General features: G+C 44.2%; 1 protein-coding gene across 2 annotated transcripts in view; it reads right to left on the reverse strand.

Moving 5' to 3' along the window:
• Positions 1-10,865: 10,865 nt before the first annotated feature.
• LOC105276823 (retina and anterior neural fold homeobox protein 2) overlaps positions 10,866-25,884 on the reverse strand; it is a 46,149-nt gene continuing 31,130 nt past the window's right edge. Inside the window, exons 3-5 of one of the 2 annotated variants that reach the window (XM_011334752.3) lie at positions 14,569-14,666; positions 14,301-14,479; positions 10,866-13,867 (exon numbers count right to left, since the gene is read on the reverse strand). In XM_011334752.3, the coding sequence (XP_011333054.1) occupies positions 13,818-13,867; positions 14,301-14,479; positions 14,569-14,666 (327 nt within the window). In that variant the 3' untranslated portion in view covers positions 10,866-13,817. The remainder of the gene's footprint in view (positions 13,868-14,300; positions 14,480-14,568; positions 14,667-25,884) is intronic. The other variant, XM_011334751.3, reaches the window with a different exon arrangement.

The raw sequence follows: 25,884 nt of genomic DNA on the forward strand, positions 1-25,884 counted from the left end.
ACGGACAATGAGGCCCTATTGGATTATACCGACCTCTTTGGCCCGGGTCGTGAGCGCCCCGTGCGAACCCCCATTAAAAACTTGAAATTACAGGCCCGGCTACGCGTGCCCCGTGCGCGTCCCGACGCTATATGCGATCCACGGTGAACGCAACGGGTCGCGACGCCGCTCGACGTGCTCAGCGTCGCGCCAGAGATCACCGGGTGCTTTCGATCATTAGGATGTCATTGGGGGTTCGTAGACGTACCGGGTACGTTTACAGTGGGGCGATTTAATCCTCGTTTGAGTGACGTGCATCTGATGGCACATCATGACTTTGCGACATAATAAAATCGTGTGGAGAATGTTTGAAAAAGTTTGTTTGATGCGAGTCATTTAAAATGGAGAAAATTAAAGTAAGAAAATATTGACGTCTTGCATGATTATAACCACGCTGAGAAAAATTTCCATCGGATAAACCGATTAAATAGTGTTTCCGATTGTTACTTCTGTTTTCCGATTAAATGATGGATATGTCCAATCATTCCTGTTTTCCGACTACCTTCATCGGATATGTCCGATTATTTTCTTTGTCTAATATACAATTTAAGGGGGGAGCCTGCTTTAGAACGTTGAAAATAAGGTATAATTTTACGAATTTGTTTGGAGAAACTATACAGCGGATCATTATAAAACTTTGATGCATTTATTAGTACATGTTTAAAGATAAAAAAAATTATTTTTTGATTTGAATATATCGCCTGTAGAGGTCGTCCTGGAGGCATCTTAGTGCAGCCGGCATTGGAAATTCGTGAGCATTCTCCTGCCTCCAAATTTCATCCAAACTGAAAAATTGAAATATTTTCTCGTTATTTATGAATTCCCATCGTCGATGAACCTTTAATATTCATAAAAACATTAAGTTAAACAATTATTTTTGCATGAAAAAGTTCAAAAACTTTGCCTAAAAATCGTACTTTTGTGTTCTAAGCTCCACCATTTTGGCACTTTTCAACTTTTTTCTTCTCTCTTTGGTTCATCGACGATGGGAATTCATAAATAACGAGAACATATTTCAATTTTTCAGTTTAGACGAAATTTGGAGGCAGGAGAATGCTCACCAATTTGCAATGCCGGCGACGCGGCTGCACTAAGATTTCTCCAGGACGACCTCTACAAGCGATATATTCAAATCAAAAAATAATTTTTTTTTATCTTTAAACATGTACTAATAAATGCATCAAAGTTTTATAATGATCCGCTGTATAGTTTCTCCAAAAACAATTCGTAAAATATACCTTATTTTCAGCGTTCTAAAGCAGGCTCCCCCCTTAATCGAATATATCCGTTTGTTACTACGTAATTGGATTATCCGATTAGATAGGTCATGATATTTTTCTCAGTACATTTATATGCCAATGTGTGGTTAGTACATTTCCTGTCTGATATAAAATGTTGCGAGATTTTAGTGGTTGCAGGTATCGAATAATAGTCCGGAGCAAAACCTGCGGCAATATAAGGATTAAATGAGTCGTGATTTGTTTAATCTCTGTCATATGAGAAATATGACAGATATAAGTATCTTTTTCCAAAAACTTTAATGAATTTGTATTTTTAGGAGAACCAAGAAAAATACACTTTTCCTCTTGCCCATTATTTCCAATCAATCTATTGACTGATAAACATAATCATTTCATGATTGGCACATAAAATCGATTTGTTACTTGATTACTTGTTCACAACGCTTTGTTTCGCGAAAATGTGTGCACAGGATCTATGTTCAGAGATTTCAATTGCTTTATTCTTTTAGTTATGAGATTCTGTTCTCCATTTAGAACACTGCACAAATCTGCTCAGTATTTAGCAGAATTTTATTTAAATCCCGTTTTACATTATCGCACGTCCCTCCGCAACCTTCTGCCTTCGATCTCTCGCTGGAACATTCAAGAGCGGCGCAAAAAAAGCACGTAATTTTCGCGAATATTCTCCACGTTTTCCAAACCGTTTCAGATTGATGCTTATTTTTACCAATACTTTGCCATTAGGGAACAGAAAACCGATTTGATATCGCGCGAACAATAACGTGTAGTAACAAAACGTGACATCGCATTAGAGAGCTCGGCGCATGGAAGTATCCGCGGGATGTTCGGACTGCTGGAGGTGTCCAATGAAGAGCGATCAAATATTTGCCGAACCGGACGGGCGTATCGCAGCAAAACGCTCTTTCCTCCCCCGTGCGCGCGCGGGGGCCGGTGCGCGCTTGTATATATATTTTCTAATAATTGATACAAATCCGACCACCGATTACGTTCTATGGGTCGACGAGCGGCTAACCGTCGGCTTAATGAAATTCCATACAGGCACGCCGGCCTTTCTCACGTACGCGGATTTCGCATCATGCCGAATTAATATGTTACTAATTGTAAATATGGGATTTACGGTGCGTTATGGAACGGCCGATTTCACGATCACCACCGCGCTGCACCGAGTGGGATCACAGCTCTACCGCGTGTCAATAAGATTAATTTCTGTGCGGATTATTCGCAATAATTGGGAATATAATGAACAGCTTCGCGGGACAAATGACCGCGCGAATATCGAGTTGATTGAGTATTATTTGCCACGGTGCGCGATAGTTCTGTTGATTTAGGAACGTGGAAATCGAAAGGTCGAAATGCCCGCTCGATTATCGCGCTATTATTGGACCTCAATGCGACGCGGACGACTTTTTTTCACGTCGAGCGGAATGTACGCGGCGTAACTGCGATTGCAATAATTGTGGGGGTTGTCGGGGGTTGTCAACTACTGTTTTACCGATGCGAAACGCTTCATCGATGGGGAATGGAACGGCACATTTGCCGACCCCCAGTCATGGCTTATCGTCAGTGGTACCGTTTCCATCGATTTTTGCCGACTGAACTGGATACCTGTTTCAGCCCATCCAGTTTACTTCTGCTAGGGGGCAACACTGGCTTGGAGAAAGTCTGATGGCGACTATGAAATTTATTATGCAAAAGCTCTGTAAGTCTTTGTTGCATTAAAAATATTATCAAGTCCATGTGTTCAGATTTTCCGATTTTATTGATTTCTTGATATTTAAAATTGTTATAATAATTGTACATGACTTGATGTAGAATAAACGACATGCCGCATTGAATATCTCAACCTTTGCAATATCTAAAATTACGTTAAACATCAATGTTGTTACAATTGTGCACGTGCAGTTCAACGATTCGGTAATAAAAAAACAATATGAAATATGGGGACACAATATCCGAAGAATATCAGCAGGATCGTCTACGTGAGGCGCGTGTTAAAAATGTGGCGACTCAATGTAATTCATTATTTGTCGTAATAATGCATGTTGGTACAGACAAACATGACTGACATATCCTGATACTTCGTAGTCACCATAGCACGGCGTCTGGCAGTGCACCGTTATAATTACGGAGTAGCAATCAATTAGTACACCAATCATGCGTTGATTAAGGGGTCGATTGGAATGTAATGGGACTGTAGGTGGTCAGTGATAATTAACGTTGGTGGAAACCGCCTGATGCGTACTGCGTAAAATCAAATACTGTCAACCCTGCAGGAAACGAAATATTCGACATGCGGCGAGCCCGATTTCAGATTTCGACCCTACAGGGCTACGCAGTTCGGTTTGCCGCACAAATACCAGTTATATGTAGGCAGCAAAAATAATAGTCTGAATTACGGCGACTAATAAAGACATAAAATACGTATTTGCGAAGTGTTATACTTTTTAAACACTTTACTTCGACAGAGATCAAATCTACAGCAATTTTTGACACCGTTAGCATGATTTAAAGAATTATTTCTGATAATTTTAACAATATTATATCTGTCTATTTATGAGCATCGAGAGCTGTTATCAGGATAAAATGTAATTGATATACAATAAAAGTGACATATATATATAACATATTGGTAACAAGCAGAATAAAAAAATACTGACATCATTGTGAATCTATAAAATACGTCCACTTGTCATTTTTCGCCAGTGGCCAAGGAACAAAGAACGCCGGTATCGCGAGGACAAAAATATCCGAAAACCTGCATTTAAAAATATCGCAAGTAAAAACGAACGCATCGCGCAGGAAATCATCGATCTGTCCATCGCCGTTTATCAAAGCTTGACGCAGACGATAACGCTCGACGCGGTTCCATAATCGAGAGCGAGAGAAAGAGAGGGAGAGAGAGAGAGAGAGAGAGAGGAGGAGCGCGCGCGCGGCGCGGGCACGCACGAGCGAGAGAGCGAGCGAGCAATTCCGGCATCCTGCGAAATATAAAAGCATTATATTCGCGAATAATAATCAGCGTTTCCTGCATAGCCAGGCGGAAAAAAGCGCGATCGACGTTGTACCCCGTCGACGGCATTAATCCGGCACGAGTTTTATGCAATTTGTCGTTCACAGGCGAGAGAGGCGAGAAGCGCGCGCGCGCACACGTATGCGCGCACGTGTACATTGGTGTGTGTATTATAGATATTGGCGCGTGTACGCGCCCCCACGCAGACATACGCAGCCCACGCACACAGGCGGCGTCGCCGCCAGTCAACTTTTAACGGGGCGCATTTTATTTTTATGCCGGACTACCTTTGAAATGCAAATCGATTGTTGGCCGAGCCCCTGCAAAAAACCGAGCAATTAGCGACAGAAACAATCCTGGCGTATTTGCACGGGTACTCATTTCGGAACTCCTCCGCCCCCGAGCCACCTCTTTGCCGCCCACCATCCTCGATCGGTTGCCGTCCGTTTGATACCCGGATCGAAAGTTGCTCTACGATATCGATAGTCCTCTCATTGCCGATTTTTTCTCGCGATCGCAAACACGTTTCCATCCGCCCCTCATCCCGCGGAAAATCTTTGATTAATGTCCGATGGGTATTTCAGCGGATAATCCGCTTCTGTCGATCGGCTATACTTTTTTCGGACAGATATTTCAAATTTACAAAAATTGCGGAAAAGAATTATGTACTTCTGCAGCCGTGTCATGATTTATGCGGTGCATTTGCAAAAGCGAGTTTAGCTTCTCCAAGGAACAGCTAACGTTCGACGTTTACATAAGATATTTACACGCCTGACGTGTTAACTGCGCTCGGTAAAATTCAATTTGTTAGATTACATCAAATTAAGTTGAAATATCGATTGCATGAAGTGTTTAAATAATGACTCCGTGTGAATGAACAATTATATATGGATGTCCTCCTCGCTCTCTCTCTTGATTTTATTAATTTCCACCATTCCCAGATATTTCAGTAGTTTAAATTATTTTCCTCTGATTGCCGGGGATAATTTAATTATTCCGCCTAATCGCCTCTCTCTAATACTCTTATCAGTATTCACGTAATGCAACGCATGGTTCTCATCTGAATCACTCCTTTGAACGTTTTCTGTTCTCGACGTTAAGCACGAATAATCCGTCGCCGATACTTTTCCATGTATTCCGAGAGTGCGAACGGATTTAATTTATTCGCATTGAGATCTATGCGAAAACATTGGTCGCACGCAGCCATCGAAATTGCGCTGGAGCTCGACGGCTACGCGAGCTCGATAAAATTCCGCTAAATTCTCACGACGCTTTCGAACGTCTGTGAGAGCGGCCTAAATTATTCTCTCTCCTCCGCTTCCGAGATAATTCGATTCTGCTCATCTGCCGTGCGCGTACAAGAGACACATAAGAGAAGGGTTACGCGCGCGCGGGAGAGAAGCGGAAAGCGCCGTTCGCTTCGCCACGCGTCATGAAGAGCGCCACGATGGGGTGAGAGAAAGACAGAGAGAGGAGAGGGGGAGGAACAAGAGAGAGAGAGAGAGAGAGAAAGACTCTCTCAAAGCCGGCGGCGGCGCTCGAGAATGACCAATTAGCGTACCCGGGAGCGCGACGTCGGGTATTACATTAATCAGGGTGAAAAAACGAAATTTTCCCTCAACGTATTTTCGCGTTAAGGGGGTAACCGCGACTTTCATTTAAGTTACCTAGTGGTAGCTAAACTACCCAGTAATTCGGTCCCCGCGACTCCTCCACCTGCCCTGCTCGCGCTGCCTTCCGCCCCACGGTACCCCTTGTCATCGGTCCGGCACCGGTTACCCCCTTGCGGGCACAAGTCCCACCATCCGCCACTAACGGGTAAAATGAGTGCGAGAGGGATGGAGGGAGAGGTTTGAGAGATTGGGGGGAGGGCAGGAAACGAGTAAGAGGAAGGGGCTCGCCGACCTTCCTCGGCCTCCGCGTCGGTCACTTTGTTCCACTCCGGCCGTCGTTGGCGACCCCCTTTGCGACCCCCCTATTCGGCACTCCCGCCTCGCTTCTTCATAACCTTCCTTTTTTCCCCTCTCTGCCTCGGTATCTCCGCGATGGAAAAAGGAAAAGCACGGTTATTTTAATGAGAATCCGGCTCGTTTATGCCGCTATCTCGTATCTTCGCCGGCGTCGCCGCTGCCGCCGACGCCGCCGTGACGCCACTGCGACGCCGCCCGTTTAATGAACGCCCCGTGCAAATATTATTTCTGTTTATGTACCCGCCAACTTAGTGCGACTTTGGCTCTAATTAATAACGCTAAACTGTCGGGGGCCGGGGGCGACCGAGAGGGTGGAAAAGGGGGCGGATGCAGGCGTCGTTCTTTGACGACGTGGCTAGATGATGCTGCGACGAATATACCTATTAGGTAGTTGGCGCACATGTGCACGTCACGTGCAAAGCTGGATGCAAAGTAAAACGCTCCTTCTTGCGGAGTGCAATTCACGAGATCTTACGTTCTATCTTCGAATATGCGCGCTGCGCGATTGAGATGACCGATCGTCGGCTCGCGAATCGTGATCTTAAGATGACTTAAGTCCTCTTACATTAGCTGAAAAAAAGATAAAGCGTAAGATAAAAAGTGCATTAAAAATCGCTTGAGATTGATGATTTCAGGACAGCTTCTTTGAAGAGCGTACTACAAGAATTTATTAGCTGTTTTCAAAAGTTTCTTAAATTCTTCTTTTTTTTATTGCAGAAACGCTCATTATCTTGCAAACTGTTGAGTAGATCAGAACAAGATCATAGTCGCATCAATCTGACAAGGCTTCAGCCGTGACAACGCACCACGCTTTTACATCGAATCAATTTTAATTGAACGAATGAAGTTTACAAAATGAAGTCATACCCGTTGCGATACGCGTATAATATGTTAATTATACGACAATTATTACTTCGTTCTCTGTGTGCGTATGGTACTCCGGGCAAACAAGCGTTCTATATCGGGCTGTTATCGTAATTATAATGTGCACCTAATAAAGCGTATCGCGCAATATCGTTTGATACAATTTGAAGTAGCGCGTATGTATGTAATATGTTAATGATGATGTAGATCGGACAAAGAGAGCGCATCAGCGCTCAGGGTGAATTATACGATAACAGGAAAAACTTAGACACGTGGAGACACGTCGAGAAATATCACATTATCAATCTATTAAAAAACCGATTATCAAACCTACCTGGTTTGCTCTTGGCTAATATATAATAATTTCATGTAACATTGATACAACGTCCGCGCGCGATTATATATTATGCGCGCATAACGAAACACGTAAAATTTGCTTTAACGCACAAGAAAGAGAGATACTTTAGATCTTCTGATTTCTTTAACTTCTTTGAAAAATCTACAGTTAGTAGTTTACACACAAAAATGGAAAAGCACACTTACATTTAGTCTACCATCACATACTTTTGTAATTAGATCTCCAATAAAATCTCCAAAGTTTTGTTCATATTTAATTAATTTGAAATATCGATCTCTCAGAAAAGAATCTCACAGAACTTCAATATGCTTTGAAGCTTGAATTTTACATGAGATGTTTGTTATTTTTCCCCGTTGTTTTAGTTACTCGTTCGCGGTTCAACATTCTGGAATCTGTGTGCTGCACGTATAATAAATTCCTTACAATTAATATTCTCTGAAAGATTGCGTATAAAAAAAGTGAAAGGCTTCAAAGTTAAATGTTTTGTATCTTTGTATCCATCAGTTTTGTAACTGAATTTGCTGTATTTTTTTGACTCGAGTCCCCGTTGAGTTCTCCTTATCGTTGTTTGCAGATGCCAGTTGACTCGCCGCTCCATTGATCCACGTTCCACCGGCCCGAAAACTGGTCCTATTCGGATCTCCTTGCTGGTTCTTTACTTTGTCGAAGCAATAAGGTTAGACAGGGCGGGCATCGGCAGATATTAGATAGACGATGGTTCGCCCGAAATCAAGGCCCGCCCGTCGTCCCCTCACCTGTTCCTAAACAAATTTAATAAAGCCACGATTTCCGTGCCAATTTCAAGTTCAGCAAGAGATTGCTCGTCGTTCGAGAGCCAAGTGCCAACCTTAGCAGTAACCTAATTTGATACATGCCAGGCTAACGATCGGCCAGCTGACCCGAGTGTACCGAGTTAATGTGGATTAACATTCATAAATTAATCGCTGATTAGACCAAGGGATTGATGAGAGATGTCAAAAAAGTTATGAATTTCATCATTCATTTGACTTTATCATCGTAGATATAGCATTTTTATATATTTTAAATGTATTCATGCATTGCAAGAATACTTTGAAAAATGTATTAAAAATATGGGATTGGAGATTTTTTGTACAACATATGAGACTTTAAAAGCGAAAATAAATAAGAGAACACTGTTTGTCATCCGATTTCTTATTCCTTAATATATTTTAAATGTATGCATGCATTGCAAGAATATTTTGAAAAATATATTAAATACGAGATTGAATACATTTTGTATAACATATGAAACTTTGAAAGCGTGAAAATAAATAAGGGAACATGTCATCTAATTTGAGACACATTTCATTTTGGCAGAAATTTAATTTAAAGCTTATTTCGGGGGTAGTATTTAATTTTTGGATTGCGATAAGCGATGACCGATTCTAACGCCACACGTTATATCAAATTCTTTATACCTTTATACGCATCAAACTTTTGCCAGATATGATGTATAATTTTACCGTCAGTGTTTTTGAAGTTGACCGAGCTCATAAAAAAATATCTCGTATTCCTGAAGCGTCCGCTCTAATTCGACAGGATAGATTCCCGAGCTGTATCTCTATTTTCCGAGGAGTTTCTCCGACTTTTCCACTCACGTCCCGCAACTCCCGCATTCTCCACAAACTCCCTCGCTTACGTGAGAAAACTCCCTCTCTCTCTTTCTCTCTCCCCCTCAATTTTACCCGCGCCTTCTTCCAACTGTACAACTATATCACTGTCGGTAGCGTTCTGTGCCTCGAGTATTATTAGTCTTTGGAGTTAGGGAGTACGCATGGACTCGAATCTCCAGGCTCGCTCGCATGGTTAACTTCCGCAAACAGAAATTACCATTTTATTGGGTGAGTTCTGACGCCCTCTTACCGCGCCGGTCCCTCGGCTGCCCTCTTCCACCGAAACCCCTCCGCCGGCGTACCCGCCTTTTCTGTCCTTCACCCCCGTCGCACTTCACAGCAGCAGCAGCAGCAGCAGCCCCTAACGCGACGATTGGAATACCTAATCGTCCGGGGACCATTCAGCACCATTGTTCCATCGACTTGCCGTTGTTGGTGCCTGTTAACGTCGAATCCTTTCACGCCCCGGCGCTACCCCCGCCGACGCTTTTTCCGTCACCCTCGAAAAAGATGATCGGCTTGCACACGTACGCTGTCACGTTTGCTCGCGCAAACGGAATTTCCGAGCGGCATTTGCATTGAATCGTCGCCCGTCGCGTTAAATTCCCAGCCAGGGAATGTATGGACAGACCGAAGTAAAAGGCCCATCTGATTGGTTCGCGCTTGTACAATGGGCCCGATCAATGAGCAGCAAAGTATCAATCAGACCAAAATTTAGAACATCGAGATACAATGTCTCTCTAATTTGTTTTTTAGGTATTAGAAAAAAGATAACTTGTACTAATTCGCTATTAATGATGTTTCTCCGTTTCATTAGAATGTTCTTTTTTTTCATTAGGATGATGGTAAGATTTTGTAATTTAAAAGATCTAGAGTTCGTGAATCTGTTATGTTTCAACTTTTTGGAATCTATTAGGTTCAAAAACATAATGGGAACATTAAGTTATTTTTATTTCTTTTATTCACTATCTGATTTTTTGTTGTATACTTTATTTTTATACATTTCAATTAATATCGGCGAAGGAAAATGAAAGGAACGTTCGATTTGTTCATGTGAAATCTTGCTTTATTTTATAGATAACATGAAAAATTATTCTTTTAAACAATCGCCAGTTCTCGGTCATTCCAGCATCAACGGATTTGTCGTATCCTCTGGCAAATCTTCAGTTTTAATTAAACCCGAAGGAAGGCGAGCGATGACCCCCTACCAGTTGCAACTCTTTCCGCTTTCGCCCTCTTTTCGCGAAAATGAATTAAGACTTGATTAAAGTCGTTCTTTGATATGTTAATTTCTTGGTAAATATATGTTACTTTCTCCGTGGGAATTAAAATTTTTATGGTATACATCTCACCCTGTCGCACTCTGATTGCGCACGAAATATACAACCAGCTAATAATAAGAACCAGCTGCAAAATATTAGATCAAATTATCTGATTAATAAATTTATAACAAATAAAATAAAAATGAATTGGACAATAACTTTAACGTGAATATTTAAGTAATTTTCAATGACTAATACATCATGAAATTAAAACATGTTGAAGAAAATATATCTTCTTCTATGAACTTGGAAAATTCTCTACAAGGAACAAAATTATTATGTAAATACTTTCTGAATTTCGAACTCTCAGGTTCAAGTTTCACTGCTCTTCATTGTTTTCCACGTGTAAGGAATTTAAGGAGAGGAAAATGGGTTGACGATAAAGTGATAGTAAAATCGGCTCCTCCTTTTCAATATTATTATCGTTTGTATTTTTATTTCAATAAAGGAGGCCCTGTCTTTCAAACGATATGGTACGATTAAATATGTACATCGAATCTTTTATTCTGTCACGAGCGGGTATATATACAAATAGACGTCCGGGAAGTGACTAACTACGTTTCTTCGTTTTCTACGAGTTCTCGTTTATGGACCGCGGAGGCTGACCGGCTCGCACTTGTGAATGATCCGCGTGCAAGTATCAGAAAAGAAATATGGTCTGCGAAATCGTAAGGAGCTGTAAGAACAGTACATCGAGCTAACGAAAACTGCCTTTTTTTAGCCAAACTCCGTATTATGTCTGACAAAGTAGAGGCTCCAAACATGCTTTCGTCTTTTTAACGTAAACTTCTTGGCGCAGACAAATTAAAGAAAAGATTTTGGACTCATCTTAATCGAAAAATGATATTTTTTGAAGCCTTACGATTTTGCATGTCGCGAGTCGAGCTTCGCATTCAATTGTTAAACGTTGATCGGTGGTGACGAATCCTCCTCCGCGCTCTCCGGAATTTACATACCACGATGGCGTCTATAGATAGAATATGCACAATTCTTCGCCTTAACGTATTAATACTGCAGAATATTGTTTATGTCAAAATTCACATTTCTCTCGCCTCCGTGTCTCATCTCTTTCTCTCTTTTTTTCTTTATCCTATATTCTACAAGAGATATTTCGCTAGTTCGCCGATGCACGATCGCCGTCGGCTACATGAGCGTCGCCGATCCAGGAGCTTTTGTAAATAACCGGCTTTACCTTTTTACGTTCAAACGTTAAAACGACATTTCAGTCGCACGTATTCTGCTACGAAGGGTCTTGAATGCAACTTGTCTCGAGTCGCGAGAAAGCATGCGGTCGACGAGCGCGAATCGAATACGCTCCGCGATGCGTTACTCGATCTGATCGCGCAGTGCTATTAACGTCTAAGTTGCTCTTTTAAGGTATATCCTTATCAAACAACAGCATTCCTTTCCGCTTATTGCGCCCCCGCTTGTCCTAAGACACTATCATATACAGGATATTCAATTATTCGATAATGGACGTATTTGTCAAACAGATCGATCTCTGGTTCTTCTTCTCTCTCTTTCTCTTTCTCTCTTTTTCTCTCCTCGGAAAGTGAAGAGATCCTTTCTTATTTCTGTTTCTTTGTATTGTGATTAACGGCAACGCAACGCGGAGCACGAGGTTCAAGGAGCAAGAAATGATGAGGATTTTCTTTGTGCTTAACGCAAAAGCCAAAAGTGGAAGCTTTATGCGCGAAATATCTAAATTATAAGTTTATACGTGCGTTTCGAAATAGACGAGAGATAAACCAAAAGTGATATCAGCTATTTTTCACTGCTTGAAATAGCTGAGGTATTGAGCGATGATGTAAATATTCCACATATCTATATATATGGATATATATATATATATATAAATTGACGCTAATTTATTGACATCTGTTTATAACCAACATTCGAGGATCGTAAACCAATTCGTTTTGTGAGAGATATCGTCTGATTTCTCATCGTCGCTCGTTTATTGTGCGTCATGTCGAGTAATACGAAATATACCGCAAAATACATGGAATACAAAATTGTATAAATTAGTTAAACGAATTAATAAATTGATCAACAATCTAGTCACAAATAAATGTAAAACTAGATTGCTGTTATTCGCGATGATCGACGATATCGATTTACAAAATTAGGTAACGTCCACTTTGACCTTTCGGCAATGAAATCGCATGTGCAAGTAATTTCCAAGAGTCAAATATCATGCCCTTTGAAAACTGTTCGTGTATCTTCAACGTTCTCTTCCCAAACGCTGCGAAAGGTAATTTAATTTAGTCACACAAGTCACAATAAATGAGAGACTGTTAACAATATAATGGTAAGCTAATCGATCTTTGTTCTTCTTTGTCTTTACTTTGACTATGCGACAAGTCTGCGCAACTTAATTTCTCTCGACTATTGCACAATACCGACTTAGAGGAAATTTTTCACTCAATTCGTTCTAAAGTGTCTTGCCAGTCGTGAGTTTGTGTGTACAGTTGACCGTTTGTGGTAACTACTGTCATTTTAATAATTATCAAAAGCGTCACGAGCAAGTGCCTAAGAGGCATCTTAATCTTACAAACGTTCCTTAGACATTTTCTATGTTCTCTTTGCCGTTTTACGGAAAATCTTTCCTTGATCAAATTCTTTTCATAGGAAAATCTTGCTTCTTCTATAATCCTTCTACGAATTTGTGTAAAATTAAGGATCATTTTTAGAATAAAATCATTAGGTTACTCTCGATATTTCCAGCGTCTCTCAGCCCGTTCTCAATCATGAACACATACTCATCGCTCCTAGACACCTGGCAATTATCACACACACTTACAGTCTCTACGATTGTCGAAGGTACACCCACCGATCTACAATCGTCGATCCTTGCAGTTTTAATTCTTGTAGTCATCTAACGCCGTCGTCGCCGGTAACCAGTAAACTCCGGTAACTGTCGGTACCAGTCAGAAGAGCAAGATCATCTTTCTCTTAACCGGGAATTTATCCTCCGCGGACGATCGACTTCGTCTCGCGAAGGCTCTCGTACTTGCGTCGCGTCCAGCATCGTCGGGGATGCCTACTCCCTACATCGCGGAAAGAACTCTCTCGTGCTCTCGTCGGTCGACGTACCGCTCTCGCTGCTCAGCCGACTCTTTGGGATCTCCGGAATGTCTGGGATGGCGAGGGGTAGCTCGTCACGCCGCCACGAGCGCGATGCCTCGACGCGTATCCCTCGGCGGATCCTCGGTGGTTAACCTTCAAACCATCTGCAGGCCTTTGGTGATGCTCTCGACGTGCTCCTTGGCCCGCATCCTGAGCGCCTGGATACTCGAGGTGCGCGGATCGTGCCCCGGCGGACTCGGCGGTGGTGGTTGCACGTGGCCGCTGGCACTTATGCTCGCCATGCTGCTGGCAAGCGATCCTGCAAGAAAAACGTAATTTCTACGTTTCGTTAAGTAAGACAATGATGAGAGCAACAATGCCAGAAACTTCTATTCTATGATTTGTAATATGCAGACTCTATGACGAGATGCTCTATGATGATCAATGATCTTTTTCACAGGTCTCTTTCACAGAGACTGCGTTTACTTCAATTAAGCAATCATGAAAGAGGACCCAAGATTCATTTAGAGAAAGACAATCCATATCATCGTCCGAGGCAATCGACTGAGTCTAAGAATTTCATCAACTGAGGGATTCGTGATTGAAGGACTGAAATAGCAAACGAGGCCAAGCCGGAAACTCGAATTGTCTCATTTTCGAAATGGTAGAACGCGTGTATATGTATCGCTTTTTATTTTTTTTGGGCAACAGTTCTTTCATTGTTCGTTTTTGATTATAAGAGGTGCTAGGTATTAAAGAAGATGATTATTACCTGGAACGGCGTTAGCCACAGCGCCGACGTTCGGCGGTGACGGCAATCGCCTGGGAGACGTCAGATAACTGGGGTATCCCGTGTGAGGTGCAGCAAGGAAACCGGGAAGTGCGCTGAGCAACCCTGGCGGTGCTAGCCAAGGATCCCCTGGCAGACCTAGAGCCGGGCCGGCGACGTTCCTGAAACGAAACGTCTTCGTGCTGTAGCCGTTATTCATTACAGATATCTGAACAACGCGCTAGTAACGTTAACTCGAGCTCGGACGAACCTCATGTTAGCTGCGTGATGGTACTCGCTCAGGCCCAGTCTCGCGGCTTCCATTTTCTCCTGTCTACGCCACTTGGCTCGTCTGTTCTGAAACCAGACCTGAAACATAACGCGCGAGAACAGTCTCGTCATTATTCAATCGAAAATAGCACGAACGGATGCTGAAATAAATGCGCGCTTATTTTCGCGTGAACTTACGGAACGCTTTGTAAGCCTTTTAATAAATTCTAGTACAGATTTATGCACTACGTAAATTCTTGCTGCCTTTAACTGACGAGTAATAATAATTAGCCGTGTTTGATATTTTTTGTGAGCTTAATTTTGTAGATTCATTAAGCTCGCTACGGCGTCTGGCTCGATGTAAATCGGGAACAATAGCGGCACAAACTCTCATTAGCCGCTGAGACGCGATAATGGTAACGTGTCACCACCGTGTACTTGAGAAAAAGGGCACCCTCCTTTCTTCTCATTCTTCTCTCCTTTACGCGCCCCGGATCTCCGTCATGCAGTCGAGATATCGCTCTTGACTTTGACAAAATGTTCGATCTCCGCTACGCTGTTACACACACTCCGAAACGTTTCTTACAAAGGGTCCGTTATAATCATGGTCTCTTGAGATTAAATAATATTGAATGCTGCTTTACACGAATTTATATTTCAATTACATAGTTATTACGTAACTACAATCGATTCGATAATTTTCTGATAAGATGGTATCCCGAGAAGCGATACAGTAGAAATATTACATACAATATACCGAGAGAATTAATTATATTAATTAAATAAAAATACAAAGAGAGATATCGTGTATCATACTTTACATTTAACTGCTCTATATTCTGCATTTTCTATCAGTCAAAAATCCTTTATCGACACAATTTAGTTGTTACTTCTTAAAAATATTACACGTTTCTAATCGTTTCCAGAAGTTCCTCTTTGATGTCTCAACATAGTTGCAATCGATTCGTCGCGGATTTCTACGAGCGAATGTCTACCGCACTCTTCAAGTTAACATTGGCTGTTCTGGAGTCTCCCCCGAAGAAGGGACGGCACGATTGGTGCAGCCACTGGTCATGGACTGATCAACTGCGAAATTCTACCACGAGAGTGCAGCCGTTAAGAGCGCTAGACAGCAAAGAGTAAGTCAAAGCAAAAGTAAGAAAAGTATGAGCAAAAAAGGGGGAGATTCCGGGAGTTCAGTAGAAAATAGAGTTCCTTTGGCAGGGTGTGATCATGTGAAGGGCGAGAAAAGTGGCTGCTAAGACTTTCTTTCTTTCCTGCGTTCTCCCCTAGCGTTCCTCTGCTCTCTCCCTCTTTCTCCTTCTCTCCCTTTCTTCTTCCTTCCCTCTCTTTCTCGCTACCTTTCTCGATTTCTGTTCCAAACGGAGGGTTGCAGAAACGTTTCTCTGGGCGGGTCTCTCAGGTCCACCCCTAAAAGCGGCGTTGGCTAAGAAAAGGGGGGGCGAGAAGAGGGACGGCGAAAGATCGAAGGGTGTGAGAGAGACGGGGTCCACCCTTCCATCGGCATTAAGAGAGTAACGAGCCCGTGGGGCGAAATCGAAAGTGAACGGGCGACGCGACGCGACGCGACGTGACGTGGTGCTCCTCCAAGGTGGACCCAAGGAGGGAAGAAACGTCGGAGGGGGACGCCCCGCCACGACTCCCGGCCATGTTGATTTCTTTATTGTAACATGGCTGCTGTTGGCAGCTCGCTTAAGTCTATTGCGTTAAGAGCCGATGCTATCGGCACCCGGGATTATGAATTATTCAGTCCCCGTCGAGACGCGCCCCGTATAAGGCCCACCGGGTCTGCCGTGACGAATTCACACGCAGACGGCGCGAGCTGGGCGAGAACGCGACCATCAGCGATCGTTGAACGCTGTGTTTTGCTTTGAGAAACTTAATGTTCATTTCGGATAAATAACGTGGACCAATTGATCCCCGACATCTTTTATTTGTGATAGTTGAGATGTTTCAGAAAAATCGTTTGCAGGCAAACTGTCAATTTGGGCCCCATAGATGGGGAAATACGATCGCATTAACGCTGTCTGGCTCGTTCACATTACATGACTAAAAATGTGCTTTGTAATTATAACATAATGGTGTCGATACAAAAATGTTTGTTCGCGTCTACTGGAACAATCGGCGACAAGAGAAGCACAGCGTTCGAATAACGAGTGACTAGCAAATTGAGTGTTACTATCGGAAGTGAACATCGTCTCTCGAAAGATAGAAAAAGGAGAGGGAGGGGTAGAGAGAAAGAATAAGAAAGAGGAGAACACGGAAACGAAGTGAAACGAAGACGGGGTTAAACGTCGGAGGCATCACGGAGGTTTAGGACTCAACGGGGGCAGAGGGTGGGGACGCGAAGGGGTGGATATCGGAGCATTCCCGAGCTCATCAGGACGATATTCCGCTCTCGAGGACGAGAAGCAATTTTCTTTCCTGGCTCCGTGGATGAGAAAAGGCTACGGACAAGATGCCACGCCGAAATGATGGGAAAATAAGCGAATTTCCCTTCGTATCTCTTATATATCCTTTTCCATCTCGTTCCGTCCTCTGCCTCCCTTCGCCGCCCCCTTCTGCCGTCACCCTCATCCCGCTTTCTCTCTCTCTCTCTCTCTCTTTCCTTCTCTCTCTGCAGAGATCTCGTGCACCTTGCCCTGTCTTCGTCTCGTTCACTGTGAACTGACTCGCATTTACGAGTGGCGAAAGAGTGCGCGCGCGCGGGCGGGCGGGCGGGGGTGGACGGGAGGGCTCGTTCTCGCTCCTCTCGCGGAAATATAAAGAACAGGGCTAACGTGGCTTAATCTTTTTAGGTCGTAAATTTATTAGAGCAGGTACTTCTACCTTTTCCGCCCGCCTCCGCCTCCGACGTCCTTCTTCTTATCCTCACTGTCTCTCTCTTTCTCCCTCTCACCCTCTTCCTCGGGACCCGACCCGACCAGCCGGTCGACTCGCGACGATCCTCGGCAATGATATTGCGAAGGTAAACTCGCTTAGACGGTTTAAATGCAAGAAAATTGAAATAAAATGGAAGTAATTCCGGGATTAAAATTGGACGCCGTTCCGTTGTCGCTGAGAAGCGACGACACTTTTTTGACTCCCTCTCTCCCCACTTCCCTCCTCTCTCCGCCGTTCTCCTCGACGTTTCTGAGTACCTTGCTCCCTCCTTGTGGCACGTGTTAGTCTTTGTGAGATTTTACGCAGCGCGCTCTCTCGCCCGAGAAACTTCGTAATGTCGGAGTTGCATAATTTGCAAGATTCCACTGGGAGGGCCGGGGCGCGCGGACGAGAGGACTAATTATCATTATCGCGGTAATGCGCAAGTAACGTGAGGGAATAACAGTCCCGATTTTTTCGCGTGGATTCGTCGCGTCTGGCATGATCGACCAAGAGTACCGTTGCGCGCGTCCAATTACAAAAAAGAATCATAAATAATAAATCAGCATAAATAATGTATTGTTTTACGAAATTATTGCAATACCTCTTACAGTCACTGTAAAATGTAATAACAATCGAGACTTCAGGTACGACAGTTTGTTATACGCCGTAGCGTCTTATCTGAGCAGAAATTTTTCATGCAACTCGCAATCAAACTGTTACGCGATTCTCGTATTAGTGCATTCGCGCGCCCTTTATTATTGCGTTACCCCGTACGTAAGTGCATACGCGAGCGTGATATTAAACATGCTGCAAACATGAATGTATGTATGATGTGCTTCCGGTGACTGCGCAACAACAATTTTTGTTCTTCCTCTCTCTCTCTCTTTCTCTCTGTCTCTTTCTTTCTCTCTTTGGTAACATACGGTGACGAGTACTCGGCGAGCAAGAAGCCTATCGCGCCGAAAATCACTCTCTCGAGTTCTATCGCACGAGCTTTTTTCCTTTTACACCGCGTGTACGCACACGCACTCTCTTTCGCTCCCTTCCTCCCTCTTCCCTTCTTCTCTCTCTCTCTCTCTCACACGCACTCTTCCTCTCTCTGTTTTTTCGCCATCTCTCTGATGGAACACATCGTTCCGGGACGATGGTCGCTTTATGCTCGACGGCGGCTCTCGTCGAATTCGGATTAGCGCCAGCAAAAAGGTATTCGAGGCGCTCACGCCACGTCGAGTTCATTGTTGCTGAACGGAGTATTAACAGATTTTGGCTATTGTTCGGCCGTGATGGTGGCCTGCGAGATGGTCCGAAGAGTCGCGCGGAGGCGCCGCGATGCGCCGCGTTGCGATGCAGCGACATTGGTTTTCAATAAAGGGATTTTTTTATTAAATGTACATCTTTTTAGAATTCACCCTTGCGTGACCTGCACTGGGAATTTCGGCAGAACGAATTACGATCGTAATTTATCGGACAACTAATATTCCCGAGGAGGTCACGCGATTATTGCACGGTCTCTCGGTTTCCGAGCATCGAATGCCGTTTTAGATACGACAGCGAGTCTCTATACCGAAGGAAAATTATTGAAACGCGCATTATTATCTCCTCCAATGGCGGAAAATTATCCGGGAAATTATTAGCGCCTTTTGATAATTTGCGCGATCGTTTAACGCTTATTAATATTTTCCGCGTACGGCTGTCGCGTGTTATCATGGTCGATAAATTAATTTCTACCGATATGACGCTCAGTTACAGAATGTTCAAAGTGATAGGCGACATGTGTCTACGTAATCGTACGTAGCGATAATACCATCAGAACTATTAAACATTCATTGCGATGCGAAGCATGTGATGAATGAATGGCGGCACGTGCATCTTTTAAAAGCTACGAATATACCGACGCTTTTAACGACTCGAACAAAGTGATAAAAACAGATACGATTTCCAATTCAAGATTAATATTTCAGTGAATAAATTTCTTAGACTCGTTTATTAAACAAAATTCGATTATCCCTTCTCTTCTTTTTCGCCAGCTTTCTAAGTTTCTTCAGCAAAGATATCAAGCATCGATTATAAGTCTTGATGAATTCTAAGAACGTTTCACGGGCCGATCATTTCCGATTTTTTCCGACCTACTTTCCAAGAGCGAGGTTTCAAGATCCCTAGAGTTCTAAGGTTCTTAAGGGCGACGCGCGCTGATGATTCTACCGTTACGCGCGCCAAGGTGTAGACGGAGATACGCGTTCACACACTGTAATCGTCGATGTTAATCGCCCCGGCCGAAAGAGGCTAACACAACACTGCCGCTAATCCGTGAACAACGAGAGAGACGGACGACGAGGCTATTTTTCTTCCGGGTGTATTACAAGTCTATCAAAGCCCCATCGTCGGTACACTACGACGAGCGCGGATAGAACGAGCAGGGGAGGCTGGGGATAAAGAGAGAGTACTAAAGAGACGGAGATAGAGAAAGAAGAAGATAGACGAATAGACCGAGCGAGAAGGAAGAGAGAGGGGACACGTTTCGAATATAAGCCTAGATTCCGGTCCAGGGTACCGCGGCATGCATAGAGAAGGGAGATGTTTGGAGAGGGTTGGGGTCTATTATTCACCGCGCTTTTTATGCCCCCCTGCCCCCCAATCAGCTCTCCTCCGACCCCTCGTGATATTTCCCCTTCTCCGCCCTTCAGCACTGTCAAACTGTCGGGCAAATTCAATCCTACGCAGTCGTTCTCATTTCTCATGGTCTCGCAATGCGAGCGCCGTCCAGACTGCGCGCACTCGCGTCCGCACTGCGGTTAAACTGCGCTAATTGCTGGCGCAACATTGCGCAACAGCATTCGCGAGCCATCCGAGTTACGTCGACCGCATAGAGTCGCGAGGACTCGTGAAATCTCGAAGAATCTTGCTTTTCTCCGCTTTGTCCGGTACACGAACTGTTGCTCGAACGTATGTGTCTAGCGTGTCTCGCGTGATACTGACAGAAGAGAGATCCTGTTACTGATGATGATATAAATTACAAAATGGGAAGGAGAAGAAAGATGAATATTTGATTTGTGTGCAAAATAATATAAAAGCGGGGATGATAAGATGATGGGTCGTATTGTGCAATAACTGTGACAATACGAGTATGCTATGATCAAACCCATCCAGGAAATAGAAGGAAATGGTTACATTCCTAAAAAATTCAGTTCTTTCATTTCACGTTGACAGAAGTATTTGGCTCAGTAGAAGTCGCAGTCGAGCAATAACGATATATATATATATATATATATATATATATATATAACTTGTGAAATAACTTTACAGTTACGAAGAAGGGATTAAAAATTGACAAATCTGCCGGCGAATGTTATCCGATGATCCAAATGTCGCATTTCCCGCTAACATCACGAACGGGACCGACTTCATACGTAAGCCAGACGTATTTTTGCGAGTATTTCCAACGAGTTTCCGGCACGAGTGAGCACCGCTGGCGGTGTCCTCCAATAAAGCCACCCCTGTCGTTGCGTGTAATCACCCTTAAACACTCCAACGCCCCGGCCTAACCCCGTCGTACCGCGATACAATACTAATGTGCTACAAATAACATCCCAAACACCAGGCGATTTCACTCGTACAATGTGACTAAACGGCTCCGCGTAACGCCGTTCGCGGATCCGGCACGGACCGTCCGTTGTTTGCCGAGTGGATCCTTGCGTTGCACAATGATCCTGCCGGATGATCCTCCGGTGAGATGTACGAGAGCGTCCGTCATAAAGTCACGAAAATCTCGACGCGAAGACGCGAAGATTTCCACTTCGTCGATTGTCACCCCGCAATTTCGGGAAGCTGACAGTGCGATTGGATGCGCGAACAAGGCGAACGACTGGAACGAGGCGCGTACGAGAGCGGAGGGTGGCACGCGAGGTGGTGTGGGTGCGAGGCCGCTCCGAAATTCGACAAATTAGCCGTATGGCCCGCGTATTTTGACACCGTGTCCCACATTGTCTGGCCCCGGGTCCTTGTACTTTCTCGCTGTACGCTCTCGCGGCGGCGAGATCGACTGAATGCATCCTTTGTGCGGGAAGCTGTTTACCAGACAATATGTTTGCGCTGAGACGAGGCTCGCAACGGATCCCCCAGCGTGCGCGCGCGCGCGCGCGCTATTGTCACTCGTGCGTAATTCGGAGGGAAATTCTGCCAATTGGAACGATGACTTTCCGGATTTTTCTGCATTCAAAATAACGAAAAAGACAAACTTCCCACACTTTCCTCACAGTTTCTCGCTGAGAAATTTAATAATAATTTTAACCCGTCGCGATATTCATTCGCGCTCGTACCGTATGATGCTTTTCTTTGTATCCTTATATCTGCACCGGGGATTACGTCAGAGATTACGGCGAACGATCTAATAAGAGACGGAACATTTAGTTAACTTCGGTTAGCGTTAACAGCACGTCGGAGAGGAATTGGACTCGGGAAATCCCGAGAGAGAGAGAGAGAGAGAGAACTGGATCACGGCGCGTGCGTATTTAACGCCATTAAGTCGCGTCTGTGCGCTCGAAATTACGCCACGTCGTACATCCAGTAGCGTTCTTGCGACCGTGTTCCGCCGCGCTCCGTAACTGTGTACCACAATTATAGTCATCAGACTTCTCGTTTGTAAAGAGCACTCATCAGAGCCTGGTCAATGCGCACTTTCAGCGAGCCAGGACCACGTCTCAGTCAAATAAAATTAAAACGTAAAGCGTTGTTTATTGGATTGCAAACAGCTAAACGCGACGAAAAACATGAAATCGCGTTAACCTGGTAATAACGGTGCTGTAATCGCATGATAACAAATTGCCGTTTAAGATTTCTTATCGTTTCTTCCACATCAGTATTAATTGCAGTAACCAAGAATAAATCGTGTTTTATTTTGGTTGCAAACTTCAGCATTTGTATTTTTTCCTCCTGTTGTACCTCTTTTTAATTTATACTTTTTCTATTCTTTTCTTATAATTTATGTTATAATTATTATATACTTATCGTTTCGTTAAATCACTTTTCTCTTCTTCTCACAACGTGTTCCATAATTAACTACTATAAATTTCTCATTTTCGTATAATTTAATATTTATTTCTTCCTGATGTGCTCAATGCTTTTTCCCAGTCACTGTTTCGTGAAGTACTGTTGCGTCCCAAGACGCGTACCAAACTGCCCTAATCATTACCACTATTCCTTTCCCACTCACAAAAAAAAGGTAAACGCGTAAAAGTAGAAACAGGAAAGTAAAAGGATCTCACCGAAGTGAAAAGAAAGCGAACGAGGCACACAAAAGAAACCCGCGAGCGTGCGCGCGCACGCTGCACGTGAAAATCCGTCGCCGATGTAATAACTCTAATAACTCGTAATAAAGCCCGGGTGGAGTCGTATTAGCGTCAGGAGCACGCGTGGGCGCACAAAGGGCGGCCGCCCTCGACAAACACTGTGACTTTTGATGATTATTAACTTCATGGGCCAGCCACGGTCGGACCGGAGGAGACGGGTATGCAGAGGAGGCGAGGACGAGAAGAGGGCGGGGGAATAGAGCAGGGATAGGGAAGGAGGCGAAGGGTGTATAGGCCGTAGACAGTAATCTGTTGCCCCGGAGGCTTTCTGGTCCTGGTTGAAGCCTCCCCTTTCTCCTCCATTCTCTCTTTCTCTCCTCCTCTCTCTGTCTGTCTCTCTCTCTCTCTCTCTTTCCTGCCCTTCCTTCCACGTCGCTGGCCCGTCCGTCCTTCGTGGCTCTTCGCTCGTACTTCTACCCCCGTACCACCACCCGACGCCTGGGAACCAAATTAATAGTTGGTTCTGCCTGGATATATCTCGAATTCGGTGTATTCCCTCGGCGAGAGTGACCCCGAGCACTCTCTTCCTCCCTCTCTCCTCTCTACCTGTACACATGTACGTACGCGCGCGTGGGTTCTGCCTGTATCTATGTGCTCGATATACGTGTGCATGCGCGCGTTTGTCGGCTCTTCTCCGGCTGCGTTTGACATCGGTTACTCGTTAAAGGGCCGCGAGATGCCTCGATAAAGCGGGGGCTCTTTCGTAGTCGAATGGCTTTAATCAAACGGGATTTGGAAATTGATAATTGGCGCGATCTCTCTTTTTCTCTTTTTCTTTCTCCTGATCTCTCTCTTTCTCTCTCTTCGTCGCCTCACAAGAGAACTTTTAACGGGCTCGAGCGCTCCATTACTGAGCTACAACATTGCGCCTTGCGAAGAACTGAGGCATGGTTATGTAGATTGAATCGGATTAAATTTACTTCGTTGCTTCCCGTGTCGATGTACACAGGTTGTCTCGCGTGGCGGATTTTCACCTGTCCCCAAATTAACTTCAATTAATTATATCGATCGAAGTTACGCAGCGAAAAATTAAAAGCCATGAAAATAAAGAAAGAAAGTTGAAAACTTTTTAAGGATCTTTCTTATTTTCATGCTCTCATCTTCCGGGCGATTCCATCTCGATAAAATCGCAAAGTTTATAAAATCCCGCACGGTCTTCATTAATTTTTCAATAAAAGAACAGCAATGTGAATTCATCACGATATCATTAATCTCCGTTTCAACGTCATGAGCGGACGTCATCATCGGAAAACGATCCAAACGTGAATCGGAAATAATCCCGCGTTTACTCGTCGTAGAATTTGTTACTTCGTATAGCAGCTTAATATTATTTATCTATACTAGAATCCGCTCTCCCACGATTTGTCGTCGTCATCGTCGTCGTCATCGTCGTGCACGATACGTATCGCAGATCTCCGTGAACGCGGCACGCCTCACGGACGGGATGGATGTATACCTGAACGGATCCTCTCTCCGCGACTCGAAATATCGTACTAGTGAAACGGATATATTTTCACGGGGTGACATTCATCCCCGCGCGCCGGCGGAGGCTCGCCCGGCAATCGCCTTTGTAAGGGATCCCGCCGAATGTCGGGTTGCACATTCTGCATCTACGCGCGTGCAGCGGCGAGAAATCCGATCTTAGAATACCGTGGAAAAAAGAGACGCGACGAGCCAATAAGGTCCTAGAGGGCCCGAAGGGAAGAGGGTAGGAGGGTGAGTGTGCTGCCGGCTCCAGTTCTGCCCCAGGCTGATGGAACTGAATACGTTTGTACCTGGGCCCGCGACAATGGCCGCCGTAATTCGATTACAAGGACCGCCAGCTAATTGTTAATTGCCGGCCTCAGGACCGGGAGAGTGCCGACAATGGCTTCATAATGTTATACGCGATATTAAAACGAGCGCGGGCACGTACCGAATGTACCGTGTGTCCCACACGGAAGCCTACTCCGCCTACTAGTGACACAGAGAAAGAGGCGGCCGAGTAGTCAAGGGAAGCCCCCTCCGTGGGAAATCCTTTGCCGTTTCCTCATCTTATTAATCCTCGATCAGCGTAGAACGTCTTCCATCAGCGCGGCGCGTCGCTTTCATATCCGTGATACGCGCGTTCGGAAAAGAAGGGTTCCTTCTCCATTGAGTACTGTCGTCTCCGAATGCTTGAAAAAATATCGCGATCTTGAGAATGGTCGTTCGAAACAGCGAACGACTCGAAAAATCGAAAATCGTTCTCGAGGCAGCGTGGCATAGACGTTTACACTTTTAATAACTGCACTTGAGATTTTACGAATATTTGAGAAATGAAGATTTGAGTGAAGCGAACCGTAAATATCTAACTTGTTCGCTGAATCTTTCACGTGTGTTCAGGTTGCGCTTTCATTATTTATGTAATCGCTTCAACGGATATCCTTCGATCGTTATTTTGATCACTTTGGTAATTCGTCCAACCAAGTGCACGGAGAGCGACATTTTTCGTGCTTGCTGATAGCTGCGGCGCGTGTACCCTTAGTGTTTAACAGCTAATCTGCCAAATGAAGTGTTTTTGTGTTTGAGCACAACACTTCGTCTCAATAGAGGAGCAAAACCGCCCTCGGGAAAAGGGTTGCTCCGACATGATTGATGCTCGAGGGGGCAGGGCAAGGGTCTCCCAACCCCTTTTTAGTCAAGCGCTAAACGGAGTGCTTAATTGAGCCACAGACCTCAGAACCTTGGACAGCTAATCTCCCGAAGACATCTACGGGAACGGTGGACCCCGTCTTCTATGCCGCCAACCCACTCTTTGCTCTTACTTGCCGCGAAGGTTTCAAGTTTTTGTCTATCGATCGAGAACCGAAACACCAAAACTTTATTCGATTTTCAGCCGACACTGCGTACCAACTCTGAATTGCGTGATGCTAAGAAACCAATGCTTCGTCTTAATAAATTAATTTTTGTGCCAAATAGGAAGTAAATCTCTAGTTTAAATTTTTCTTATAATTTTTCCCTAGTTAATTATTATATTATTTTATTTATTTTGCTTGTAGGTTTGTTAATCATGCTTCCATAGATGTTCTATAGATTCTTTGTTACATTGATTGCTTCGTTTACGT

The sequence above is a fragment of the Ooceraea biroi genome, chromosome 2, assembly GCF_003672135.1.
Source record: "Ooceraea biroi isolate clonal line C1 chromosome 2, Obir_v5.4, whole genome shotgun sequence".
Classification (NCBI taxonomy): domain Eukaryota; kingdom Metazoa; phylum Arthropoda; class Insecta; order Hymenoptera; family Formicidae; genus Ooceraea; species Ooceraea biroi.